The sequence below is a fragment of the Accipiter gentilis genome, chromosome 11 (genome assembly GCF_929443795.1).
Source record: "Accipiter gentilis chromosome 11, bAccGen1.1, whole genome shotgun sequence".
NCBI lineage: Eukaryota > Metazoa > Chordata > Aves > Accipitriformes > Accipitridae > Astur > Astur gentilis.
Window position 1 is genome coordinate 2,128,975 of NC_064890.1, and position 23,551 is coordinate 2,152,525.

Genomic DNA, 23,551 nt, shown 5'->3' on the forward strand with positions numbered 1-23,551 from the left:
CTTGGTCATGTTTGTCCCCAACTCCTGGTCTCATTTGTTTCCTTCTCCTGGTCCTGTTGGTCTCCTGGTACCATTTGTCCACTGTCCTTCTCCTACGCATCCCCATCTCCCTGTCCCACTTGACCCTTTCCTTGTCCCACTTGTCCCCTCCCCTGGTCCTGCTCTCAGGGGCAGTTTTGGTACAGACCCAGTGGGATTCAGTGCAGCCTTTTGGGGGCAGAGCCTTTCCCCATCAGGTGAAGCCCAATGCACCCCCCCAAGATTCATCACCAGATGTCCTGGCAAGTGCAGCCGAGAGGGTATCATGATTTTGGCCCAGCTGTGAGCTGAGACTGGGGAAACTCGTGTCATGCAAAGCAGCTCCATGCCTCGGATGCTGCTGGGCATCTGCATTGCAACGGTGCTTGTAGTCCCACATGGGGCAAAGGGGCTAATGCCAAAAAAAACCCCCACCGCTGGGTAAAACCAACTGCTCCAGTCCCAAAATCAGGCACTTTGCCCCAAAACAATTCCCCATCTAGTGCAACCTCAGGCTCGGCACTGGGTCTAGCCCCAGATGGCTCCGTTCAGCATCATCTTGGCCATCCCTGGTCACCATGGCCCATCCCGCCCCATACGTGGTGCCTAGTTGTGGGGCAATTTGTGTTGTGGGTTTGGTTTTTTTTTTTTCCTCCCCCAATACAGTGATTTCTCCTTTCACAGATGACATGAAAGTGGAAAATCAACGAGAAAAAGCACTTTAAAACAGGTTAAAAACCGCCCCTGAGAAATGAAACAGTTTTCTGCCAAACTAAATATTGGAAAGACATATTTGCAAAGGTGTTTTGGGGTTTTTAGGGGTTTGTTTAGTTATTTATTCCCCCATGCAGAACCTGGATTGCTGCAAACCAACTGAGCTTTCCTCTGCGGCCATCCCCTAACCCCTCACCTCACCAACTGGGATCAACCCCACTGCAAAAATCCTTTTTTCCCCACTTTTTTACAGCAGTCGGGTGTCGAGGGGCCTCCCCTTCCCATGGGCAGCAACATTTCCCAGGCAATACGTCATGTTTACTTAAGAGCAGAGTTATTGCCAGGGAGGAGGCAGGGAGCCGTGGCCCTGGGGGGCTGCGGGAGGGGGGGGGGAAATGGTGAAAATGGGGAAAAAATCCTGCCCCTCTTTTCAACATCCTTTGGGAGGGCTCAGAAAAGCTCCTTGGTCTCTCTTGGGGGGTGTCAGTATTGTTTCCCCAATGTTTAATTGATGTGTTTTTAAAGCCCAGTTCTTCAAATGTTATTTAAATGTCTTGTTTTGCTAAAATAAAAGGGATTGGGGAGAATTTGTGACTGATTCAGTAACCCTGGAGCAGAAGCATCTCCGGTCCCCATGGTGGGTGATGCTGGGGGGTTCATGAGCTGCTTTTCTCCTAAAAAAGTATCATTTTAGAGAAAAACTATGTCCAGGTGAAGCAGAACCGTGAGCAGGGAGAGGGGAGCGATGGGGGGGGGTTTTACGGTTGGACCTCTGTTATTGGGTGGTGCTGGAGTCCTTGGTGGCTTTTTTGTTGGAAAGGCTGGCGGAAAATATATGGCAAAGTGGTGGAAGATTGTTTGTCAGCCGTGGAGATGGGATCAGCTGCTACAGCCCGGATCCAGGCGATCCCCCCCAAGTCCCATTCCAAGAGATCTCCCACGGCCCATCCTGCAGGATCCTCTGTGTCCCACTCTAGATGGTGGCCATGTCCCATCCTAGATGAACCCCCAGGTCCCCAGGTGATCCCCCACGGTCCATTCTAAGTGATCCCTCCTCTGGCACCCCATGTGGTCGCCCCTCAGGTCCCATCTTAGATGATCTCCCAGATACCATCCTAGATGATCCCCCAGGTCCAATCACTTGGAGGACCCTCCAAGCTCCATCCTAAGTGATCTCCAACGTGCCATCCCTGGTGACCCCCTCCCAGGTCCCATCTCAGGTCACCCCCCACCCCCGGTCTTATTCCAAGGGATCTCCCAGGACTCATCCGAGATAATCCCCCAAGCCCAATCCTAGATGGTCCCTCATGTTGCATCCCAAGTAACCCTCCTCTAGGTCCCCTCTTGGCTGATCCCCCAGGTTTTATCCCAAGGGATCACCCAGGTCCTAGCCTAGATGATTCCCCAGGACCCATCCCAGGTGACCCCTACCCAGGTCCCATCCTGCAATCTCCCTCCCCAGGTGCAGGGGACCATCCCAGTTGGGTTTTGGGGTGGAATCGGCCAGTCTCTCCCTTACCACCCCATGCCCCCATTTTCCACCCTGCATGGATTCCACCCCCCCCCCCCCCCCAACCTCCCAGGCACCACGTGCACCTCCCATACTCGCTCAATTAATTTAATCATTAACCAACGCCTGATCCAAACTGCCCCGTGAGTCGTGGCTCTGCTGTGCATGGCAGGAGGCAGAGTGCGAGTGCTGGGCCAGATCCTGCACACCCCGTCAGCTCCTTCCCCTCCCAGCAGGGCAATTTGAGCCTGGAAAGCTGGATTTGGGAAGCAAAATCCCCTCCCTTGGCACTGCTGAAGCAAACGGGACCTTCCTATCCGTCCGTCTGTCCATCCCGAGCGATGCCGGCAGAAACCTTCCCGCCATGTTCCCGACCATAAAATTGGGGGAGAAACGGGCAAATGTTTCCAGTGCCAAAGCACAAATAAACTTTCTTCTCCAGGCCAGTGCTGCTGCTGCTGGGGCTGCGGGGCCAGCGCTTCTGGCCAGGGTCCAGCCTGCCGTGAAAGGCCGTCGTTAAGAAAAACCAGCTCAGGATAAGTGGCGTGAAAAAATACTCTGGTAATTAACCAACCCCAGAATAGAAGGAGAAAAGGTCAAGCCTAAAAATACAGGGTATGGTTTTGCACTGAAACATGGCATTAATAAATAATCATGTTTTCAGGAAGGTCTAATTTTAGTGACTCGGGTACAATAGTCTAGCGTGACCCCTTCGCTTGATCTTGCGGGATTTGGGGCTTTTTTTTTTTTTTTTTTTGCCTAGCTTTGCCCCGTTCTTGTCCCCTGCAGAGCTGCAGGCAGGTTGGATGCGCGAGCAAGAGGGCAGCACGTGGTGAGAGGTGCTGGGTGCTGGGCTGGGGGCCGTGCCTGGGGTGGAAGGAGCGTGGGAGTGCTCAGCCCCGCCAGCCGGCATGCAGGTACCTGCCTGGTTTTCCAAGCGTCGGGAAAACAACCGGGATTGCCAAAGATTCCGGCCCCAGGGATGGGCTGGAGGTGGGGGTTGAAGTCCTCGTGGTGGCTTGAACATCCCCGGAGCCACAATGTCCCCCGAGAAACAGCTATGCCCCACTCACGCCGCCTCCCTGCTTGCTCATTAGTGACTGAGCATTAATAAGACCCATTATAATTAATTTTCCTTCAAACCCCTCTGTGTAGGGAATCACCCCAGCCCGGGGCGGAAGGGCTGCTGCAATTGGGTTTCACCCTTTTTGTTGGGAAACTGAGTCACGCAGAGCATGACGGGGTGGATTATGGTCAGGAAAGGTGAATCCTGCTCTAACTTATCTTTGGGATGGGGATTAGGGCTAAATCCAGCTGCCAACTCTCCTCTTAGCTTGGGGGGAGGGAGAAAAGGGCCCCCAATACCCCGGGGGCGCAGACAGCAGACCCCAAAAGTGATGGGGATTTGGGGTGGGGACGGCCACAACCCTGGGGGCTGCAGCTGGAGGGTGCCCAGCACCCACGAGGGGCATTTTTCCAGCTTGTAGGGAAGAAGAATGGGGGGAAAGAGGGTGGGGGTGATGTGGGGCTTGACCCTGGCTGGGATGCGCTGATGTCAGTGATTTGGGGGGGTTGTTTTTTTAGCAGGGAACCCAAAGAGAAGCCAAAGGAAGAAATGGCAGCCACCAGGACACGGCGGGGGGACGACATTTCTTTATTGGACTCGGCGTGGTGCCGGGGGATGCGCGACGGCCACTGGCACCTCTATGGACATGAGAGGTGCGTCTCATGCGGGGGCAAGGGGAAGAGACCCCCCCCCCGTGTCCATCTGCACCCTGAGCCCCATCCTGCCAGGTAGGATGCCCGCATCCGATGCAGACGCTGGCTGGTGACGCTCCGGCTGGGATAAAAGAGGATTTTCCAGCCCAGAATGGCGGAGGGAAGGCAGCATGGGATGAAGGGGCTGGGGGACCACCACAACCTCTGTTTCCTATGAAGAAATTAAGTAAAAAAAAAAAAAAAAGCACCATGAACATAGATTTTTCCAACCGCCAGCAAGAGTTGCAGGGCGGGAGGTGGTCAGGATGGGGGAGATGCAAGATTTGGGGTGGCCATTGCAATGGGTGGGGTAGACCCCATGGTTTGGGACTTTCCATCGATGCTGGGTTGGGCATGAAGCCTCATCCCAGTGAGTTACCTGTGGGATGGGGTTGGAGGTGGGTGGCGGGGGGGCTCACTTCTCCGTCATCATCCTCACAAACTCCTCGTAGTTGACCTGCCCGTCATTGTTGCAGTCGGCCTCCTTGATCATCTCATCCACCTCCTCGTCCGTCAACTTCTCACCCAAGTTGGTCATGACGTGCCGCAGCTCCGCCGCGCTGATGTAGCCGTTGCCGTCCTTATCGAAGACGCGGAAAGCCTCGCGGATCTCCTCCTCGCTGTCTGTGTCCCTCATCTTCCTCGCCATCAGCGAGAGGAACTCGGGGAAGTCGATGGTGCCGCTGCCATCGGCATCCACCTCCCCCACCATGTCCTGCAGCTCCGCTTCGGTGGGGTTTTGCCCCAACGACCGCATGACGGTGCCCAACTCCTTCGTGGTGATGCAACCGTCTCCATCCCTGTCAAAAAGGGAAAAAGCCTCCTTGAATTCAGCGATCTGCTCCTCCGACAGCCGCTCGGCCATGGCGCTCCCCGCTCGCACGCGGCTCTGCCCCGGCACGCCGCGGTGCCGGCGGGGAGGCGCAGACGGGGCCTCCTCCCTCCAACCTGCCTCTCCCCGGATGAGGAGGAGGAGGAGGAGGCAGGAGCTGGGGCACACGGGAGAGGCTGAGACATGGGGTCAGCAGGAACTGTTCAGCCGGACCCCGGCGGATCGGGAAGGAGAGTTTTGGGGTGCTGGAGAAGAAGGGTGACCGCCAGCCCCCTTGGGCCACCCTGGCTGCCGTCCCGCTTGCTCCGCTGGTGGCATTTCGTGGGGCCGGCTCCTGACAAACCCCCTAATTAAGGGATTTGCGCTGTGGCTTGCAGCAAAGCGGTGGTTTCAGGGAGAGGCAGGGCGCTGGTGGAAAGGGGGGGGGTGATACTATTTTTGGCTGTTTTAAGGCAATTTTGGTGGGGTTTGGAGTTGTGCAAAAGCCTCCAGCCCCACATGGTTGAGAGGGGTCCCCTCAGTCTCCCCAGCCCCAGGGCCACCAAGAGCGATGCTGGCAGCGTGTCAAACCTGCCGAGAGAGGGTTCACTTGTGCAGGTCCAGGCAGAGCCTGGATCTCCGGAGCTGATGTGCTCCGCGCTGAGGGAGACCTGAATCAGCCATGCTGCCTCTTCCGGGCTCCCCAAAACCAGCTCCACAGTCCCTGGGGCAGCTGACGTGGTGGTGGTATCAGGTGAGCAGTGTCATGAGTCCTGCCCTGGTTAGTCAGGGGTTAACCCGGGGGCTGAGTGAGGGTTAACCAGGTTGTAATGGCCTGCTTTCGTTTTTACTCATCTCTTACAGCAGGGAGTACAGGAGGGTTCAGAGGCAGCTGATGACGAGGGCTATTTCTCTGTCCAACTGTCCATCCATCCATCTATTCTCACTACCTTCCATCCAACCCTCCATCCACTTATCCGTTCACCCATCCATGCATGCATCTACCCAGCTGTCCATCCATCCATCCATCCATCCATCCATCCGTGTGTCTATCCGTACACACAACTACATTACCAACCACCCATCCATCCCACCAACCAGCCCATCCATCCATATGTGCATCCATCCACCCAACCACATTATCATCCATCCACCCAGTTGCCCAATGATCCTTCCAGTCAACTATCCATCCACCCGTCCACGCGTCTGTCCGTCCATCCATACATTGACATTACCGTCCATCTACCTGTCCCTCCGACCATCCATCCCTCTTTCCTGTGTGCCCATAATGATCAAGTGACTGTCACCAGCCAGACCAAGGAGCTAACAGACCAGATGACCAGGCTCCACAGCAGAAGATAGTTTGACTTTCTCAACTACAGGAAAATGGCACCAGTTTACCCCAGTTTAACCCAGCGAGGAATTAGAGCTGTGGGATTTGGAGGGAAGGCCACAAAAAAGAAGCCAACCCATGGGACAACTGAGGAACACATGGGAAATGGGATATCCAGGTGGGACAAAGTCCGGGGGTGGATCACCGTCTTGAGGAAAACCTCATCTGGAAAAAACTCTGGGCACGTAAAACGCTGCAGTTGCAGGGAGGAAGCGGCTGAGCCGTGCCGAGAACCTGTCTGGCGAGAGGCACGGCACTACTCGCCCCGCGAGCGCGTTTCGGGGAGGGGAGGCCCTGGCAGCTCTTCTTGTGCAACAAGCTGCTTCCTAATTGTCTGTCTAATTGCCCACGCTTGCTGTTCTGCTCCAGATTTAATAAGATCGAATTAAAATTGCTGTGAAAGAGCCCTGGGCAGGCGAGCAAGGAGCCAAGAGGAGGGGGAGCTGGCTCAAACCCAGCTGGGAGAAGCAAACACCAACATTACCTGTGTTGTGTTTTCAAAGCCCGGGAGGGTTAAGGTGTTTGTTCAAGCTGTGGGGGGAGTTGTCTGAGCTCCAAAATGAGGGTGGGCTGGTGGGGAGGACCCTGGGTCACTCTCCTAAGGATGGAGGAGTTGCTCCATCCTGGGTGTCCCTTGGTGCTGAGCGAAGCTGGAAGCTGCTGGGGTTTTTTTCCCCCTTCACCACCACCATGATCTCCCCATCACGAGCACCTATCGCTTCCTCATCACCTCCCCATGACAAACACCCATGACATCCCCATCACTAGCACCCACTACCAGCACCCATCACCTCCCTGTCACCTGTACCCATTGCCTCCCACGTCTGCAGCAGCCTTTGGGAGAAGGTCAAGCCAACCCTTGATTTAGACTCTGCTTAACTGCACCTTCATTAGCACGGCAGGATAATTAACCCAATAAAACTTCCTACTGGCCCATAAAATCCTGCAGTTTATGGCCAGGTCCTATTTACGGCATCCGAGATGGGCCGTGGGGTAGGATGGGAAAGCGGTGAGGCCACCACGGTGGGAGGCAGGAGCACGCAGCCGCCGGCTGACGGGTATTTTGGCAGCTGATTTTCCCAGGATGTCTCCAGCCGGAGCTAGAGAGGTCGATGCTTTGACGAAGGATGTTGCAAGCGGCCAACGTTAAAGCCTCACACAGTGTTTTCCAGGCAGCGTCTCCCTGCTCAACCTCAGCGCCTGGCTTTGAGCGGTCTGATCCAGGTAATGGCTGAAAAAACCCCCCAACAAACCAGACCAGATGGTTAAAAGCACCCAGTTGGATTATCCTGAGCCCGCACGGCTTGTAACGCAAGCCCAGATGTGCGCAGATGTGTGCAGCGACGTCTGGATTTGCATTTGCAGACCAGGCAGTGGGGGCGAGGCTGATGAATTTGTGGAAAAAGAGAAAGTTGGAGGCGGAGAGGGAAACCGCTCCGACAGGGAAACCTCGGCGGGGCCCTGTGCCCCCCGCATGAGCCCAGACGCGCCGAGGCCGGCCGGTCCCGTGAGCACCCGTGGGGACGGAGAGGAACCTCCACAAAGCCCGGCGTAAATTGCGTCGAGGTTTAATGTGGAAAATGGGATTTTGCAGAGGCTGAGCTTGGCTATGATCCCGCAATGGCTGCGGGGAGCTCCAGGGGATAGCTGCTGGGTGTAAAATTTGTGTTTTAGTTTAGGCATCGTTTTAACGGAGGTTTCCAAAGCTGAGGGGGCAGCTCCTAAAGTCAGGCTTTTCTAGCCCAAGCGAAGGGACCCCAGTCCCACTTTTGGACCTGCCAGATGTCACCGTGGCAGAGGAGGGAGGCCGGCATCGGGGAGATTCTCAGGAGAGGGATGTGCCCAGCTCTGGACCCCGACTCCGGGAAGGTCTCACCTGTAAATTGGGACGGCGTTGGCTCCTCTTGGCACGTAGCACCTGAGCTGGGTGGATCCCCGAAGGTAAATTCGGGACCGGGGAGCTTCTTACTGAAGGCAGAGGTGCCCACATGTCCGCCAGGCATGGACACCGTGACGGGGACGTCACTACGGCCAGGGTGGCTGAGGACGGAGGGGCTCAGGTCCCCGCTCTACCCTTGGGTATTTCACCCCACTGCATCCCTGGGTCCCCCCGAATCTGGAATGGAGGGGGGGGGAACTCGGCTCAGCAGTTTAGCAGCGCGGGCGAGGAGAAGGTTGGCCGGGACCCGATGGGAGTTCGGCATGGGAGGAAACCAGGAAAGCCCGGCTTGTTTAGTCTAGCAAAGTGAGGGCTGAGGAGGCGGACGGCTGTGGTCTCTACATTCCTCCCGGAGGGACGGAGCGGGGATAGGAACCACCGGGAGTCGGGGTGGGGTGGGTTGGGATTTACTTTTAAAGGGAAGTTAAGTTCTTGGCTAATTTGCTGTTGTCTACAGGCCAACCAGACAGAGGTTTGGCCTCGGCCTGACATGCGGGAGGATAAGCAGGATCTCTGCAGGATTTCCTCTCTGTTGAGGACGAGCTGCGTGCCCCGGCAGCTCATTAATACCTTTTTATAAATGGCAAAAGGAGCCTTTTTTTCCAGCTTCTCCCTGCATGGGAAGGGCTGATCCTCCTCCAGATCAAAACTTGGCTTCATGGGTCAAAGCTCAGCTGTAAACCCTGTCCCTGTAAACTGAGCTGAGCCTTCCCTTCCGAGCAGGGCCCCGGGGGTGCAGGGGGGATGACCCAAGGAAGCACAGCCAGCCCGAGGGAGCTGGCCTGGAGCTGGGGCCGCTCTCCCCAGGAGCTGCAGCCATGCCCAGACATCCCCCTACAGCGTCAGGTCACAGCTTTTTGGGAGGGCTGCGGAGACCTGATGGTTTCGTCACGGTGCTGATCACCCGCTGCTCCCCACGGCCCCGGGAGAAGCTGCCCCAGTGGAGGGGAGTCTGCCCCGCCAGGTCCACCTTCCGCTCAAGGTTCTGAAGGCTCACCAAGGAGAAGACATTTTAAAATTATTTGCTAAATGGGGACCATTTCAGTTCTGAGGGGGGTGGTTTCTTTTTTGTAGCAAGGTGGTTTCAGTGCCCCAGGAGTGCAGGGATTATTGCCATTGCTCCTTTTTGCCCCAGAAAAGGAGAGTGATGCAAGCGCTGCAGTGAGTCACGCAGCTGCACCCTATTTTACAGCCACCGCCTGTTGCACACAAAGGGCAGCGGCTGCCAGGCCCCACACCGCACAAGGAGCTGTAAACCTCGGGCTCTTGTCCTGCCCGGTCACGGCGGCGCAAAGGGGAATCATGACAGAGAAGAGGGTTTTGAATAAAGCCACGGCTTCCTCCTGCGAGCTACAGCCCTACGAGCGGAGCGTGCGCTTCAGAGAAGTGCAGGTTCGTGCTTATCTGCTGCCATCCGGCAGCACCCACTGCACAAGCGTGTCCCTCCCAGGCAGCGACTCAGACGAGGCAGGCAAGAGGCTGTCAGGAATTTAATTGTACTTGGCACTCGAAACTGTACAATACATTTACAGAGAACCACACGTCTGTGTCTATGTACACCCTCTTCCCATTTCCAACGTTACTGGCCAAACATGTGACAGGCAATAACCCTTTGCATCCGAGTTACGGCTCCTTAAGCACAGATTTTGGGTAACGCTCAAGGACAGGTACGATGGGATTGCTGTCCTCGCCCCGCCATCACCAGTCGAATGACAGGAAGAACCTGTTGGCTGTGCTCAAAGCTGTCATCGCTTTGTTTCCTACAGCAGCGCAGTTACCAAGCTGGCATCTCTCACACAAATCTTTGGACCGCTAGAACATGGCAGTGTCGCCGTGACGAGTATATACAACCACTATCTCTTCTCTCCTTAAACCTTATCAGCTTCAGACGCTTTCTTTTCTCTACCTTTCTACCACATGCAATAAACCCTTGGTTGCCTCCAGTCCTGCCTCCCTGTGGAAGGCGTTTCATTTCCAAGAGGCAATAGGAACAAGAAAAATCTACCTTCACTCCCTGCTATTCCCCTCTAGCTGCTGCTCCTCTTCCCTCCCCAAACCCTTTGCAACGTGCCTAAAACCTTCCTAAACCCTGTTAGCAATGCAGTTCTCTTTCAGTAGTCCGGGGCGCACACAAGCCATTTATGTCGCTCATCGTTAATGGGGTACATTGGGCGTCTCCTCCCAGCCACCGGTTCGTTATGGCTTGCCTGCGCTCCGCAGAACTGTGGAGTGATGTGAGAAACGGTATGTACACGCACACCTCAGAGCAAGAAGGATCAAGTACTTGAAAGGAAATGCCAAGTCTGAGCAACAACAACAAAATACAAAAATAAAAAAAAAAAAAAAAAAAAGGAAGAAGAAAACCAAAAAAACCCCCAAACAAACCTGAAACAAAACAACTAATAAAAAAATTAAATATCTGGCAGGTTACAGGAGTGAAAATGAGGAATGTACAAAGAACACACTAAGATGAAAGATTCCAGTAGGTAAATTGAAAACCTGTTGAACCTGGGGTCTGTTTTTTTTGTGGTGTGCCCCCCCCCCCCCCCCTTTTTTAACATGTAAAGTTGCACAGATTATGATAATCATACACTGCAAAACGTGCTGTACAAGACAAGAAGAAAACATGAATTCAGGTTTCGAGTCCACTCTAAAAGGACCCTTGCAGTGTCAATCCAAACCCCCCCCCCCAAAGGGAGGTGCTGCCAGGGTTGCAGTGACGGCCCAGACTTCCGCTTTAGCTTTAACGTTTTCCCACCTCAAACACCACACGTGGAAATCTTTCAGAAACCAAAGTTTGCTCTTCAAATCTGCCATGGGCAGCCAAAAGCATGAGGGCTTGCGAATCACTCACAGCTTTAAAACCAGGTTCAAAGTGGCCACGTTTGTAAAAACAGACTCCAGTTCAACAGTGTTAACTGTATACCAGTAGCTGCCATTACAACATAAAAAACAACAACAAAAAATATTCTGTTCAGTAGAGTGAATCCAAACATGCTCACATTACAAGAAAAATGTACACGTTATTTATAAATAAACAGTCTTCCACCAGGATGTTGCTGCGCTCCTCTTTACACTAGCGTTTCTTTCCGCTTGCCGCTTAGCTGCTTCTCCCTCGTTTTTCTGTGCCCAGACGGTGTTCTGTGTGTTTTCAAGCCCTTGGCTTCCTCCGAGTCCAAGATGGAGCCACACTCGGATGTGCTTTCGTCTAGCTCCATCTCGGTTATGCCAGACATGGCAGACTGCCTCTTCTGGGCTTTGACGTTGGGCGCGGAGGGGTTGTTCTCCTCCGACTCTTCGCTCAGCTCCGGCAGCTCCTTCAGCTCTGCTGCAGCAGCAGTCCGCTGGAAGGGAGCAATGGCGGTTCGGATGCAATTAACCCATTGCTGCTTGTGGAAGACATCGTTGGCCTGCAGCGTGTGGGACTGGCCTGGGGAGGGATCTTGGAAACGAACTCGGAAGATATTTTTAGCTGAAGATAAACATAGGAAAAAGCAGATCAGTTTCTAGCTCAGTATTTAGATTCCATTGCTAGACAAGGGACCTGGACTGCACTGCTCTGCTTCAGTGAAAGCGTTCAAAGTCCCACCAAACCCCACCCCCCCCAACCCACCACAGACACGTTGAAATAGATGTTTTCTAATCTGAGCACCAGCTGCAAAGCACCATATATAATTTTATGGCCACCAAATATAAAACTGCAGGGCCCAGCAGTGACAGTCTACAGGTAAATGCTAACACGTGTCTGCTATCCTAAAGGAACCCCAGCCCATGGGGATCTATGCCCAGGTGTAATCTCTCCTCACCAACAGATTCCTGTGCAGATGAACCGGTTTGGTCCATACCTTTATCGGAATTGCCAAAAGCTCCTCTGAAGGATCCCCCCATTTTCACATCGCCATCCTGCAGGTCTTCAAGAAGCAGCTCCTGGACAGGGATCGGCTGCCTGTACACTTGGTAAGCCTGACGCTCATTGCGAGTGACCGGCCGGGTCAAAACCAGGATGTCTTGGAAGAGGAAAACGTAGAGTTTCTGAAAGAGAAAACACATTTGAATATGAGTAAAGCATTGTACTCTGTAGTCAAAGCAGTCACACACCTTCTGGGATTCAAGGTCACGTTATCTGAAGTTTCACCCATGTTTATTTTCTGTCAGTTTCCTGTTACAGCAACACAGGGCCCTGGCAGTGGTGGCACAGACCACAGTTGTATCAACAGGTTTATTGTTTTACAAGACCCTTAAAAAGTGAATTATCATTTACAGATGACAAGAATAGGATGATTAGAAGCAATATCTTTTCTGACAATACAAAACACTTCATGTGTATGGAAGTGTAATGGCCAAATTAAACAAAAAACCCCCTACCAAGCTAAAAAAAAACACCAAAAAACAACAACAAAAAAAAACCAGAAAAAAGATTGGAGGTTTACAACGAGGTTCCTCCTGCAAGCCAGAACAAAAGGCAACAGAGCCTTGAGTACAGCAGGGTCTTTCAGCACTGCTACAGTGGGAGATAAACTTCTGGCAGTTCATCTCAAAGCCAAACAGGCTTTTGCAGGAACACTTTTGTTTGGAAAAGCTGTGCGCCAGCGCTCATAATGGGGAATGTCAGAGCACCTGAAAGTAAACAGCCGGCAGGAAATCCCTTTTGATGGAGTGCTTGGGCACAGAGCACACTTTCTATGGTAATTTTGTGCTAATTATTTTCCAGCTTCTGAAGGCCAATTGTAAAGCTGTCAGCAGGAAACTTTCCCTTACACCCTGAAATACAGACTGCCATCAGGTGCTTTCTCTTCTGCTTTTTAAATTTAGCTTATTGTCTAAACTACCCCTACGGATGGAAGGGGCTCCTGGTCCTGCTATGACAGACAAAGAGTTTTAACTACCTCTGAGGGAACGTTTTCAAACTTGAGAATTAATTACCATGAACACGAGGGACTTACATGTCCATTTTTATTCTTCAGCTCCCCATGGCACAGTAAAGCTTTGCTGCCTTCAATCCTTGGGTCCTTCTGCTTCTCATCCAGGTACTCCAGCTTGTCAATGTAATACTGGCACTCCGACTCCCCCTTCTTCAGGTTGATGTCAGAGAGGACTCCTTGGATTATAGATATCTATAAACCAAAACATTTACAAATGATTAAATAGTGACGTCTGCTTCTGTATCCTCCCTTTAAGTGCTATTCAAGAACTCCAGATGATGGAATCCATGTGGACAGATCTCTTGTTTGCTTTCATGAGGGGTTACAGTCACAGATTTGTGTCCATGAAGAAAACCACCCCATAAAATTGCTGAGGGTTTAAGAAAGGTTTCTGGACCACCGGAATGACATGCTTATGTCAGAACAATGATCGTGACAGCACTATTACTTACGGCTTCTTCCAGAATCTGGATATCGGGATGGTCTTTGGGAGTGTGTCTCAGGATCTCTTTTAGGAGCAGCGGGTATTTGACCAGCCGACTTCGAGGAATGTCCAAGAAGCTCCAAAGGTCTAGCTTGCGGCTGAAAGGAGACTCAAGGCAGCGCTGAAGGAAGTCCTGCACTCTCCGGTCCTGCTTCTTCTGATCCAGAAGTGCTTTGGCTGCCAGCTGATTGCTACAGTAACCTTTGTAGGCATGGAGTCGTGGTAACTGCAGGAGAACAGAATAATATTCAGGAGTCAAATTCCATGTAGGAAAAGCAAATCAAATTAACTTGTCAAAACTCGGAGAGTTCTACTTCCCTTACTGCGATACTCTGCCCAATTAAAAAAAAAAAAAAAAAAAGCAGCTAACAGACTATCTTGTATGTAGCTAGTTTTTTGTGAGTAGAACAAGGGCAACCCGTGTGTGATGCCTTTGAAGTTCAGATGTTTGAGATTAACAGCAATAACGTTATTGAAATCACCTTAGTGACAAACAGTCCAGAAGATACAGACATTTCAAACATAAATCAGCAAGTAATTGCAGTCACACTAGTGTAAGTCTCCAGGGTGAAATCGTGGCCCATTACGGCTGACAGAGTCCCTTTGTTTTCAATGTAGCCAGGATTTCCGTTTCAATCTTTCGCTCAAGGCCACAAAAGCCCACAGCTTTTCGGCTTCTAGCTTTAAATGTTCTTTAAGCTCATTTTTAGCCCGCTGTCTCCAAGTTATGTACTCACCCACTTCACAAGAATGGGCCCAATCTGCTCCACTGTTCCATCTGGTTTTGTTGCTTCTCCTAAACTTGCCAACAAGTCTGGAATTGAAACACAAAAATAGAAATTGCAATAATGCCTCAAGTAAGCTGTTCTAACATGAGAAAGCATAGAGTTTAACTCTTAGTCAGCACATGATGTGAAAATGATCCAGTTGCTCTTACCTTCATGCAGAGGAATATAAGAATCCAAGTCCCCAAATATGTGGGTGAGTTCCTCCTCAGACATGATAGAGAGTTTCAGCATAGGATCATGATAAGCCTGTCAAAGAACATCAGTATTAAAATATATTCAAATCTCCCAAGCCCAAAAGCTGACAATTTAAATATGAGGGGATATATCACGTGCAGGACAGATAAAAAGTGAAGCCAACAGGAACAGTAACATCAACTTTGATCACGAAAAGATTCACCTCTGTACGAAGGTATCAAGACCTTCAAATGAAAAGGTCTTTCCTGTCTGAACTGTTCTCATCTGGGAGAGAAACTCCTCTCCCAGATGAGCTCTGTAACTCAACTCTCCCCCAACTAGCTCTGCAGGACTGCAAAGTGCAATCCTTTTTTGGCTGGGTTTGTTGCAATCAAACCAGTGCTGTAGGACTGCTCACGTCAACTTTCCAGGCCAGTTTTCAAACTGTGGATTCTGGGCCTGATAAAGCTGATATGTAATCTTTGCAGGTGCAAAGAAACTTCATTATTATCTGTAATATGATTACTGACTGCAGGAAAAAAGACACTCACCTTTCTGGCAAGCTTCAGGTCTTCGATTAGGTCCTGCTCTCCCCTAGACATTTCATATATTGCCTGTGAGGAAGGAGATAAAGCATCAAGAGTCATTTTTAATCCCAGTCTTCCTCTGAAAGAGCCTTTCAGCTCACATAATGTACATCCTGTCTCTGCAGCTTGAATAGGCGGCTTTGCCATCTGAATCACTGTATGCCACCTGGGCATGACAACCTCAAGTAAATCTGCTAGCTTTCCCAGCTCCAAGAAAGCAACATTACTTACAACTGTGTGAAAGCTCTGACGCTCATGCACAAGCCAAATTAAATATTAGCGCCTTTTAAATCACTGCTTTTACACAGGCAAGTACGAAAAAAACAAAACCCAGAAAACCACAGAGGTCAAATCCCAGGCGTCTTTAGTCAGCTTCTGTGTTGTCACTAGAAGATTTGTCTAAGAACTACAGGAAAAAGGCAAGCCAAGGCCTTGCTATTTGGCTTTCAACCAATTGTCAAGAGCTTTAAGAGAAAGACAGCTGGCTTTACAAGGAACCCGACTTTGGGTCTGCTGCAAAGCAACCAGGGTGGCTGGGTCTTGAATTTCAGAAATGCTGAGCGCCCCCACGCAAAGAGTTTGGCATCTCTGATCGTCAAACTGGGGAGATGAACTCCCTAGTCAAGAGAGAGAAGCCTACGTTTTCCCATGCCTAATGCAGAAATAAATCTAGCGGTTTAGAAATGAAGGTGCACAGGAAGATAAAGTCACCCACAGATGCTCATTACTCCCTTCCCTGCCAAGGAAACGGCACAAGCCAAGGCCTCGGCTGCCTTTCTCAGTCCTGCTGTTTAACAGAGAGCCTACCTCCTGGCGCTTAATTTCTTTGGTGCTCAAGGACTCTTTCATGTTGACATCTAACATCTCAGACCAAAGTACACTGTTTCTTCTTTTAGGAGGAGTAGGAGCAGCAGATCTGCTACATGACTTCTGGGCACAGCCAGGAGACTTGCTGTCACTGCGAAGGGCAAATGACTATAGGAATTAAAAAAAAAAAAAAAGAAAAAGAAAAAAAATAAAATAAATGTAGAGCCAACATTTTAGAAGTACAGAAGTATTATAGTATTATCCATACCCCTCCCAATCCTTCATCCTCCTCTGTTGTACAGGGCAGGAAAACACACCCAGACACTTTTCCTCAGAAAAAGGAACACTTTAATCAAGCTGCTGAGAAAGCCCCGAGAGCCCAGAGATTGGCAAGCTTTTCCATATGCCTCTCCCTGCACTGATCCAGCAGCAGCACTTGGGAGGAGGATGGGAAGGTAAAGCTTGGGTCTATTTCCAAGGTATGAGGAAGTAAATAAACTAGGATCATAATTCTACCTATAATGGGGCTAATCAGGAGCCACTTGAACTTTGCTCTCATGATTTGCAATGTTCTTAAAACACAGACACAGGAGCGCTCTTATCTGCAAGTGTGGAGTATAGTGTTCCTTAGAAAACACTTCTCTAACATTATTGAAAGGTCACTGAACAGCAGGGTCAGTTCACATTTAAGCACATGCTCCAACACATGTATCTTGAGTACTGAACAGTTTATCAACTAATTCTCCCTATCTGAATCAGTTTATTTTTTTTACTGCTTAAACCTTCAATAACCTGGTTATCTAACAAGCTACCTCTGAACTCGTGAACTCTTCTTCATCCCCAAGTCCCAAACAAGCTTTCTGTCCTTGCATAAATCATAGAGTAGATTTTCAAGAGATGCCTTGAAATCCCAGTGCCTGTTTTACCCCCATACAGCCAGTACCTTCCCCATATCTCTAGACGTCTAGGACGAGAAGGCTCTGCTATTTACCTGAATTGTCTGCCCAAAGCGCCGAACTGCACCATTTCTTACAGGAGAGATCAAGTTTGCCAGGGATGTGACCCGTGCTAAAGGCCGAACCCGCTTATTGCTTGGCTCCTGTAAATAAAGCAGAGAACAAATTGTACTGGCTGTGACTCCCACTTCATTTCTCAAGCTGCCCAGGCAGGTTTAAAAAGCACGAACACACTTAAGGAGTGGGAAACACAGCAAAGAGAGTGTTTTGAAGTAGCCATTCATCTTAAAAGGAAAGCAGAGGCTGTAAATATTTGTCTGAACTTTAAGGCTGAAATTAAACTGCAGAGACTTTGCCCAGTGTAAAAGAGGCAAGATAACATACACATCAGTCAGAATTCAAAATAGGGCTCGAGCAGGGACCGTTATGGTTTGAACATAAATAGACTGAAGCGTTCTCCTCTGCAAGGCAAGCGACTGTCATCTAAAGATGGAGCTGTGATCTGCCTCTCCATTTTATCATGTTTTCCTTTGTAGAAAGAATGTGTTTTTCCATTTTAATTTTATTTTGGAGAGAAAAGTAGCAGTCAGAGCCCAGGACAGCCTCAGCAGCTATTCTAACAAATAGCAAATGACCACATGCTGAACATTCCTGCAAGGGACATGCACACACGAAGTGGATAAAGTTTAAAACCGTCAGTTTACAAAGCTTCCTCCCCCTTCTGCTCCCCCACCCCCACCCCCGCAAGTCATTGTAATTTTTCTTATATGTTGTTTAGATTTGAAAGATAGAGCTTCTGCTTTTCTACACCACTAATCCCTGCTGGGAGCCCAGAGCATTTTCAATTCTGTCCTGACTAAAATGCTGCCAAGAAAGAGGAAACGCCCCATGGAAACCTCCTGCTGCTTAAGCTCAGATGAGTTTTTAAAATCATGCTGGCAACTCTACATATTTTACATCAAAAATACTGTATTGTAAGGACTGTACAGGAAAGGCGTGCACAATGGGATGCCAGGAAGAGATGGACTCGGAGCTTAAGGCTAGGAGAAAGACTAGATAAGGTGCCCTGGTGCTCTTAAACATCTGGCAGATGGTTGGACGTGACTCATCATCACAAGGAAGTTTCTTAGCATGAAGTTCAGATGAGTTGATGGAAGCAGCCTCTTTTTTGAGTTCATCTCAGCAGAAATTTTACCAAAGCTTTATTAGGCATTTTTGGTTAATTACATTTGACTCCCTCTGCCTACATTTCAAAAGGCTAAAAGGCGAAGACTGAGAAGAGTGCTTAGGACAAGCTCTCTGCCGTCTCTATTTCCAGTCCAAGATTGCAAGATAAGGTGCCCAAATGCTTTGCTTCTGTGTAGCAACAGAAGTGACAAATGCTGAAAACAAAAAAGGGGAATAGGAACACAATGGATTCCAGTCCAGAGACTGAAGAAGCATAAAAGCTACGTATGTAAGATCTGATTTCAGCAACATGACCCAAGGAGTGGCCTGTCTGTCTGCCTACACACAGAGTTAAGCAACAGAGGAGGTTAGCTCACACTGAATTAAGCCTTCAAAGTTGCAGGGGGGAAACATGAAAAGAAACAATTTATGAGCAATGCAGAACAGAAAGACCTCTTGGCACAGCACACAGCCTGTTCAAAGCTATGCTTGAAATGTTTTGGGTAATCTCAGAACTATGAGGGTACTATAGAAATGAAGAAAAGCTGTAAGAGAGTGCCCGCAGCCCCAGGACCCCAACCCTTAGCTGGGTTTAGGTACAGCACTGGGAACATTGCAGTCGCTTCTCTGCTTTGCCAACCATGAGCCACTGTACTCAAGACAGAGTCTGTCAGGAGAAGGATTACGCAGAAGGCTAGAAAGTTAGGCTGGGCTCAAAGGAAGACGAGGAAACTTTAATTATTCACGTTTCTGAGTGGAGGAAAAGGATAGGTAATTTACTTCTAGAAAAAACATGTATCAGTGTACTAAAATAAAGGGACACAAGCCAAGAGAAGCTTAAGAAACTGGAAGAATGTAAGCAAAAAATATACAGACATAAGCTACACAGCTCTGTCAAGGCCATTGATATAAATAGCATGGAAAAGAAAAACGTTGACACTGCAAATTAATAGCAAGAAACCTCAGTACTTTAAGACGCTTGTACAGTCTTTTGCGGCTTGCTGTTAAAAGGGTCAACTCTGCAGCCTTTCCAGATAGGAGATACAATGACACACTATCTGTGCTGAGGGACATGTGTGAATGCCTTCCCAGCACATCTGTGCTAGGCTGAAGCGACACATGCATATGCACAAGGTCTGGCATTCCTGCCTCTCCGTTTGGGACAGGCGGTACAAAGGGGCTCCCTGGGATTATAAATCGCCACTTTTCTCAACAGCCCATACATACTGAGACATGCAAAGGCAGGCTTGAAGTGAAAAGCACCGCTCTCTTGACAAGAGAGAGCACGGCTCCCAAGGAGCCCTCTTCTGCTTTGAGGAGGGAGGGATTTCACACAGATCAGCATGACCAGAGTGCTTTCTGTACATGCGATGTGCTCCCCTGGGGTGTTTGGCCAACAGAAAAACTTCTGTACGCTATAAATTCAGCTTAGCAAAAGGCCATTTCCTCTCTCTTAAAGAGAAACAAATTCCACTTTCTGTCCTGTGAGTGCTCTCATACATGAATGGCCTGACTGCCAAAAAAAAGCATCTGTTTCTTCTTCTTCTCCTTCCAGCGATATTGTTTGATCCAAGGTGGGTGGGTGGGGAAATATCCCTCTCCTTAGAAACCTCACCTTCTCCAAGATCTGCATTTCAGCTTGGGGTCATGTACTCCACTTACAGTCAAACTCAGTTGTGGTGTAAGCCGAGACTCAGCACAGTTCATACTATGGATAACTTTGGCTCAGTATTTTTTTTTTTTGTTCTGTACTTGCAAACAACGATTAGCCTGTCTCCACACTGTATGACTTACAGAAGCCCAGATTAGAATGAAGTCTGCAAAGCTTCTGTAACAAGCTAGCCGTGTTAAGCACTACAACACCGACAGATAATTAAAACCCCAGCAATTTCAACAGCACTTCTGCTTCCATTCATCATTTTTTTTTTTCCAGGGGTCTCTTTATTAAAAGTGAATATAAATATATCAGACATACACAAAAGCTAAATTTGTGCCTTGGTGCCTCAGCTGGCAGGCAAGACTTCACACCAGTGGAATTTCTTCAAGTGCTTCTAAGTGCTGGTTAACTCTTCGCATTGTGAAAAGATTGCACCTTGCTGCTCAAAAGAAAACCAGGCTCTACTTTTGAGCAACAAACAATTTCCTCTAGCAGCACGCTAGTCCCTACCTGGCTACAACCTTTCCCCCTGTGCTAGGTAATAATTAGTGGTTTTTACAAGGATCACTTACTAGAGAGCAATGTCCTACGTGCCAGTTCCATACCAATGCATACAAACATGGTGACAAATCTAAAAACCATGCACAGCAAAACTTTTCCTATTAAGCCAAATAAGCAGAAAGGGATTTTAGTCACCAGCTCAAATAATTCCTGCCAGAAATCGCCACCTGACTGTCTTATTTTAAGATTCACATGCAAGGAGCTTGCTGAATCTCAAGCTCTGTCCCGAAAACAGCTGTCTGCACTCAAAACTGAACCACCAGACTCTGGCTTGACACATTGGTACAGAGATTACAGCCCTCGCCTTTCTCAAATTCAAGAGGCTGTTCGTGACCAAGGGGGAAATCTAGCCTGGCACTCCGCTTATAAGTTCAGTGGCTCTTGATAGCAACTCAACACCTAGCACCGATAGGAGTGTTGGCTTAGGAGTCATTACTCAAGCCCAGACCCAAATTTTAACTTCAGATACCCAGCATGCTGGTTATACCCTACAGAAAATACACGTTTTAAGAATTAGAGGTGATTTACTCCCCCTGAAGAGATCTGGTTTATGTTATTTCTCTCCCAACATGTGGTTTCCCTTTTGCACAATGAGATTGCCCAAGTTTGGCTGGTTTAAAGCCAGGATTTCAAGAGGCTGGCGACTCAGACTGGAGCCCTCAAGCCCCAGAGCTGTCGGGAGCCTTTCTTTTTTTTTTTCCACCTCGTCTCACCGCTAATCTCGGCAATAAAACCCTGCCCAGTGCAACCGGTCCCTACCTGGCTCCTGAACTTTTGCCTTCTGTCGCAGCAGGAGGCATGCGAGCATCTACCAGGAATGCAATTATTCTCATCTACATAACAACAGATGATAAAAATAACAATGCTCCAAAAAAAAACCAAAAACCCACCTCAAAACCCCAACCAACACCCATGATTTTTTTTTTTTGTTTATGCAGCAAACGAACTCCCTAATTCGGAAAAACCTTGTCAGTGGAAAGAGCGCACAGAGCAACAGGCGTTTTTTAATGACCTCCCCGCTGGGAGGAGCGGGCTCAGGTGAGGCGCCGAGTTGGGTTTCGGCTCCCTGCTCCCGCTCCTCCACGACAAACCCCCTCCAGCAGGGGCTAGGAAGTTGTTGTTTCTTTTTAAAGACTTTTTTTTTTTTTTCTTCCCCCTCCAAAATCGCTGCCTGCACCTCACTCCGCGACCGGTTCTCCGCGGGCAGCGCACCGGGCTCGTCACCTCCCCTCAGGCACGGAGAGCGGGAAGGTGCGTGTGTGAGGGAGGCGTCTCCCAAACCCACCGTGTTCCCCTCAAAACCCAAACCCACAACCGACCCTTTTCTCCCCTCTCCGACGCCGCTCCTCCTCACCTCCTGCTCCCTGAAGGACTGGTTCTGCGCGTCGATCACCCGGATAGTCCTTTTGATGGGCAGCAGCCCCCCGAGCTCGTCGTGAGCCACCATGGCCGCCGTCCGCGGCGCCGCTCCCCCTCACTCCCTCCCTCGGCGGCCGCCGCCTCAGCCCCCGCTCATCGCCGCTCTGCGCCCGCCGCCGCGCCGCGCCCCGACCTCACCGCCGGGGGCGGGGCTACCGTCATGGCCACGCCCCTCCCGCGCTCAAAGCCACGCCCATTGGCGACTAGCGCCTCGTCGTAGCCCAGAGGCAAGCGTGCCCGGGGCGGGGCTGCCGTCGTGGCCACGCCCCCCCCCCGCCACGCCCACTGGCTGCTAGCCCTTCGCCCTGTCCCGGGGGCCGGGTGCCCAGGGAGGGAGAGGAGGCTCTGGGCTTAATTCCTGGTCGTTATTTCCTCCTAAATTCCCCAAAAATGGGACCTCCGAGAGGCTCCCCTTCGAGGCAGGGCAACGGGGGCACCCACTGAGGGTCGAGGGGACTGTTCCACCGCACCCCACAATGGAAAGCGGTTTGAAAAACGCAGGGCTTTTGCTATTTGCCCTGAAAAGAGACAAAGCCAAACGCATGTTTTGGGTTTTTTTTCCCCCTTTTCTCTTTTTCTTTACTGGCACTTGCAGCACTGAGGCCCACCGCTGCCTACGGCTGTCTCACAAGTGTGGTGGTGGGACGTGCTCCTCCTGATGGCGGCTCTCCTTGCCGCCGCTGGAGCATAAATTGTTTGCCACTGCAAGTCGGTTTTTTTACCAGCCTCAGCCCTCCTTGCTCAAAAAAAAAAAGAATTCTTGTCTAGACCTGTGCTTTTAAGTCTGCTCTCAGCTTTAAAGGTTGTGCTGGCACAGCTCTGTTAGCCAGGGGCTGGGCTGAGCCTCTCCCCCTCTTCTAACAGGGGAGCCTGTCCCAGCAGGCCTGGCTGTAGATGCAAAGGGTTTGTATTTTTTGTTTGTTTGTTCAAGTCATATTATTCCTGGCACGGCTACAAATCTCCAGAATAAAAGGTCTCTTGTGCTGGTAAAAAGAAACTGAGTTTATTTGGCGATAGGAGGGCAGCTGCGTTGCTGCCTACCTGTGCTAACCAACCTCCTTCTCAGAGGAGAAAAATTTGGGGTGGCTGGGAGTACTGCAGCGTGCCCGCCGAGCTGGTCCCTGGCTCCCATGTGGCCGCTGCGGGACCGGCAGAGGGTTTGCAACAGTAATGGACAAGAGGAAAGTCCTGCTGTCCCCTCCCCTGGCTTTTATTTTTTTTAGCTTTGTTTGCTTCTCTCCCATGGGGGGCTGCTTTCAGCAAATCTGCGCCTGTTTAACCTCTGCGTTGCGAGATCAGGACATTTAGGTTCCTCCACCACAGGATTCTCAGAAGCTCAGGATACAGTGAGTTTCTGTACCCTTGTTGAATGGACAGACTGTGACTCTTTCAGATATGGGTAATCCTTTTTGGGATTAGTGAAGTCAACCACTTTTAAGACAACAAAAGACCAAAGGGTGATGCCTCTGGGGAGGAGCAGGCAAACCCGTCACTGAGTCTGAGCATTTTTTGGGGGAGTATCAAACATACCCATTTATTTCTCCTACAATCTAAGATCAAAAATTTGTTAAACTTGGTCTAAATATTCAGGAACGCTTCTTGACCCTGACAGCGCATCTCTTTTCAGTGAGATGTAGACAGGCTGTGCAGAGTCAACTAAAAATAGGGGATGAACAACCAGGACCCGAGAGGGAAGGTGTGAAGCAGAGTCATGCACACAAAGGTGGCACTTAAACGCTTCTTGTTAGGACCAGAACGTGATGTCCTGCGTCCTGAAGCACTTCATGCCATATGAAGTGTTTTCTGTGACGTAAGTGTTAAATAGTCCTTCTCCTTCCCGAGCCCTCGGGGAAGGGACCTGCTGCTGGGCACCTGATTCACCGACG

At 50.2% G+C, this 23,551-nt stretch overlaps 2 protein-coding genes across 3 annotated transcripts in view; both read right to left on the reverse strand.

Moving 5' to 3' along the window:
- Positions 1-4,069: 4,069 nt before the first annotated feature.
- On the reverse strand, positions 4,070-4,865 carry LOC126044338 (calmodulin, striated muscle). Its single transcript, XM_049813790.1, has 2 exons — positions 4,380-4,865; positions 4,070-4,172 (listed from the first exon to the last, which is right to left on the reverse strand). The coding sequence occupies exon 1, from the start codon at positions 4,863-4,865 to the stop codon at positions 4,416-4,418; it is 450 nt and encodes a 149-aa protein (XP_049669747.1). The 3' UTR covers positions 4,070-4,172; positions 4,380-4,415.
- Positions 4,866-9,620: 4,755 nt separating this feature from the next.
- NET1 (neuroepithelial cell transforming 1) overlaps positions 9,621-23,551 on the reverse strand; it is a 54,733-nt gene continuing 40,802 nt past the window's right edge. Inside the window, exons 1-10 of one of the 2 annotated variants that reach the window (XM_049813764.1) lie at positions 21,601-21,764; positions 16,897-17,004; positions 15,906-16,073; positions 15,063-15,125; positions 14,487-14,583; positions 14,287-14,363; positions 13,518-13,775; positions 13,087-13,257; positions 11,989-12,175; positions 9,621-11,615 (exon numbers count right to left, since the gene is read on the reverse strand). In XM_049813764.1, the coding sequence (XP_049669721.1) occupies positions 11,215-11,615; positions 11,989-12,175; positions 13,087-13,257; positions 13,518-13,775; positions 14,287-14,363; positions 14,487-14,583; positions 15,063-15,125; positions 15,906-16,073; positions 16,897-17,004; positions 21,601-21,693 (1,623 nt within the window). In that variant the 5' untranslated portion in view covers positions 21,694-21,764 and the 3' untranslated portion in view covers positions 9,621-11,214. Of the gene's footprint in view, positions 11,616-11,988; positions 12,176-13,086; positions 13,258-13,517; positions 13,776-14,286; positions 14,364-14,486; positions 14,584-15,062; positions 15,126-15,905; positions 16,074-16,896; positions 17,005-21,600; positions 21,765-23,551 lie in introns of those variants that run through there. The other variant, XM_049813765.1, reaches the window with a different exon arrangement.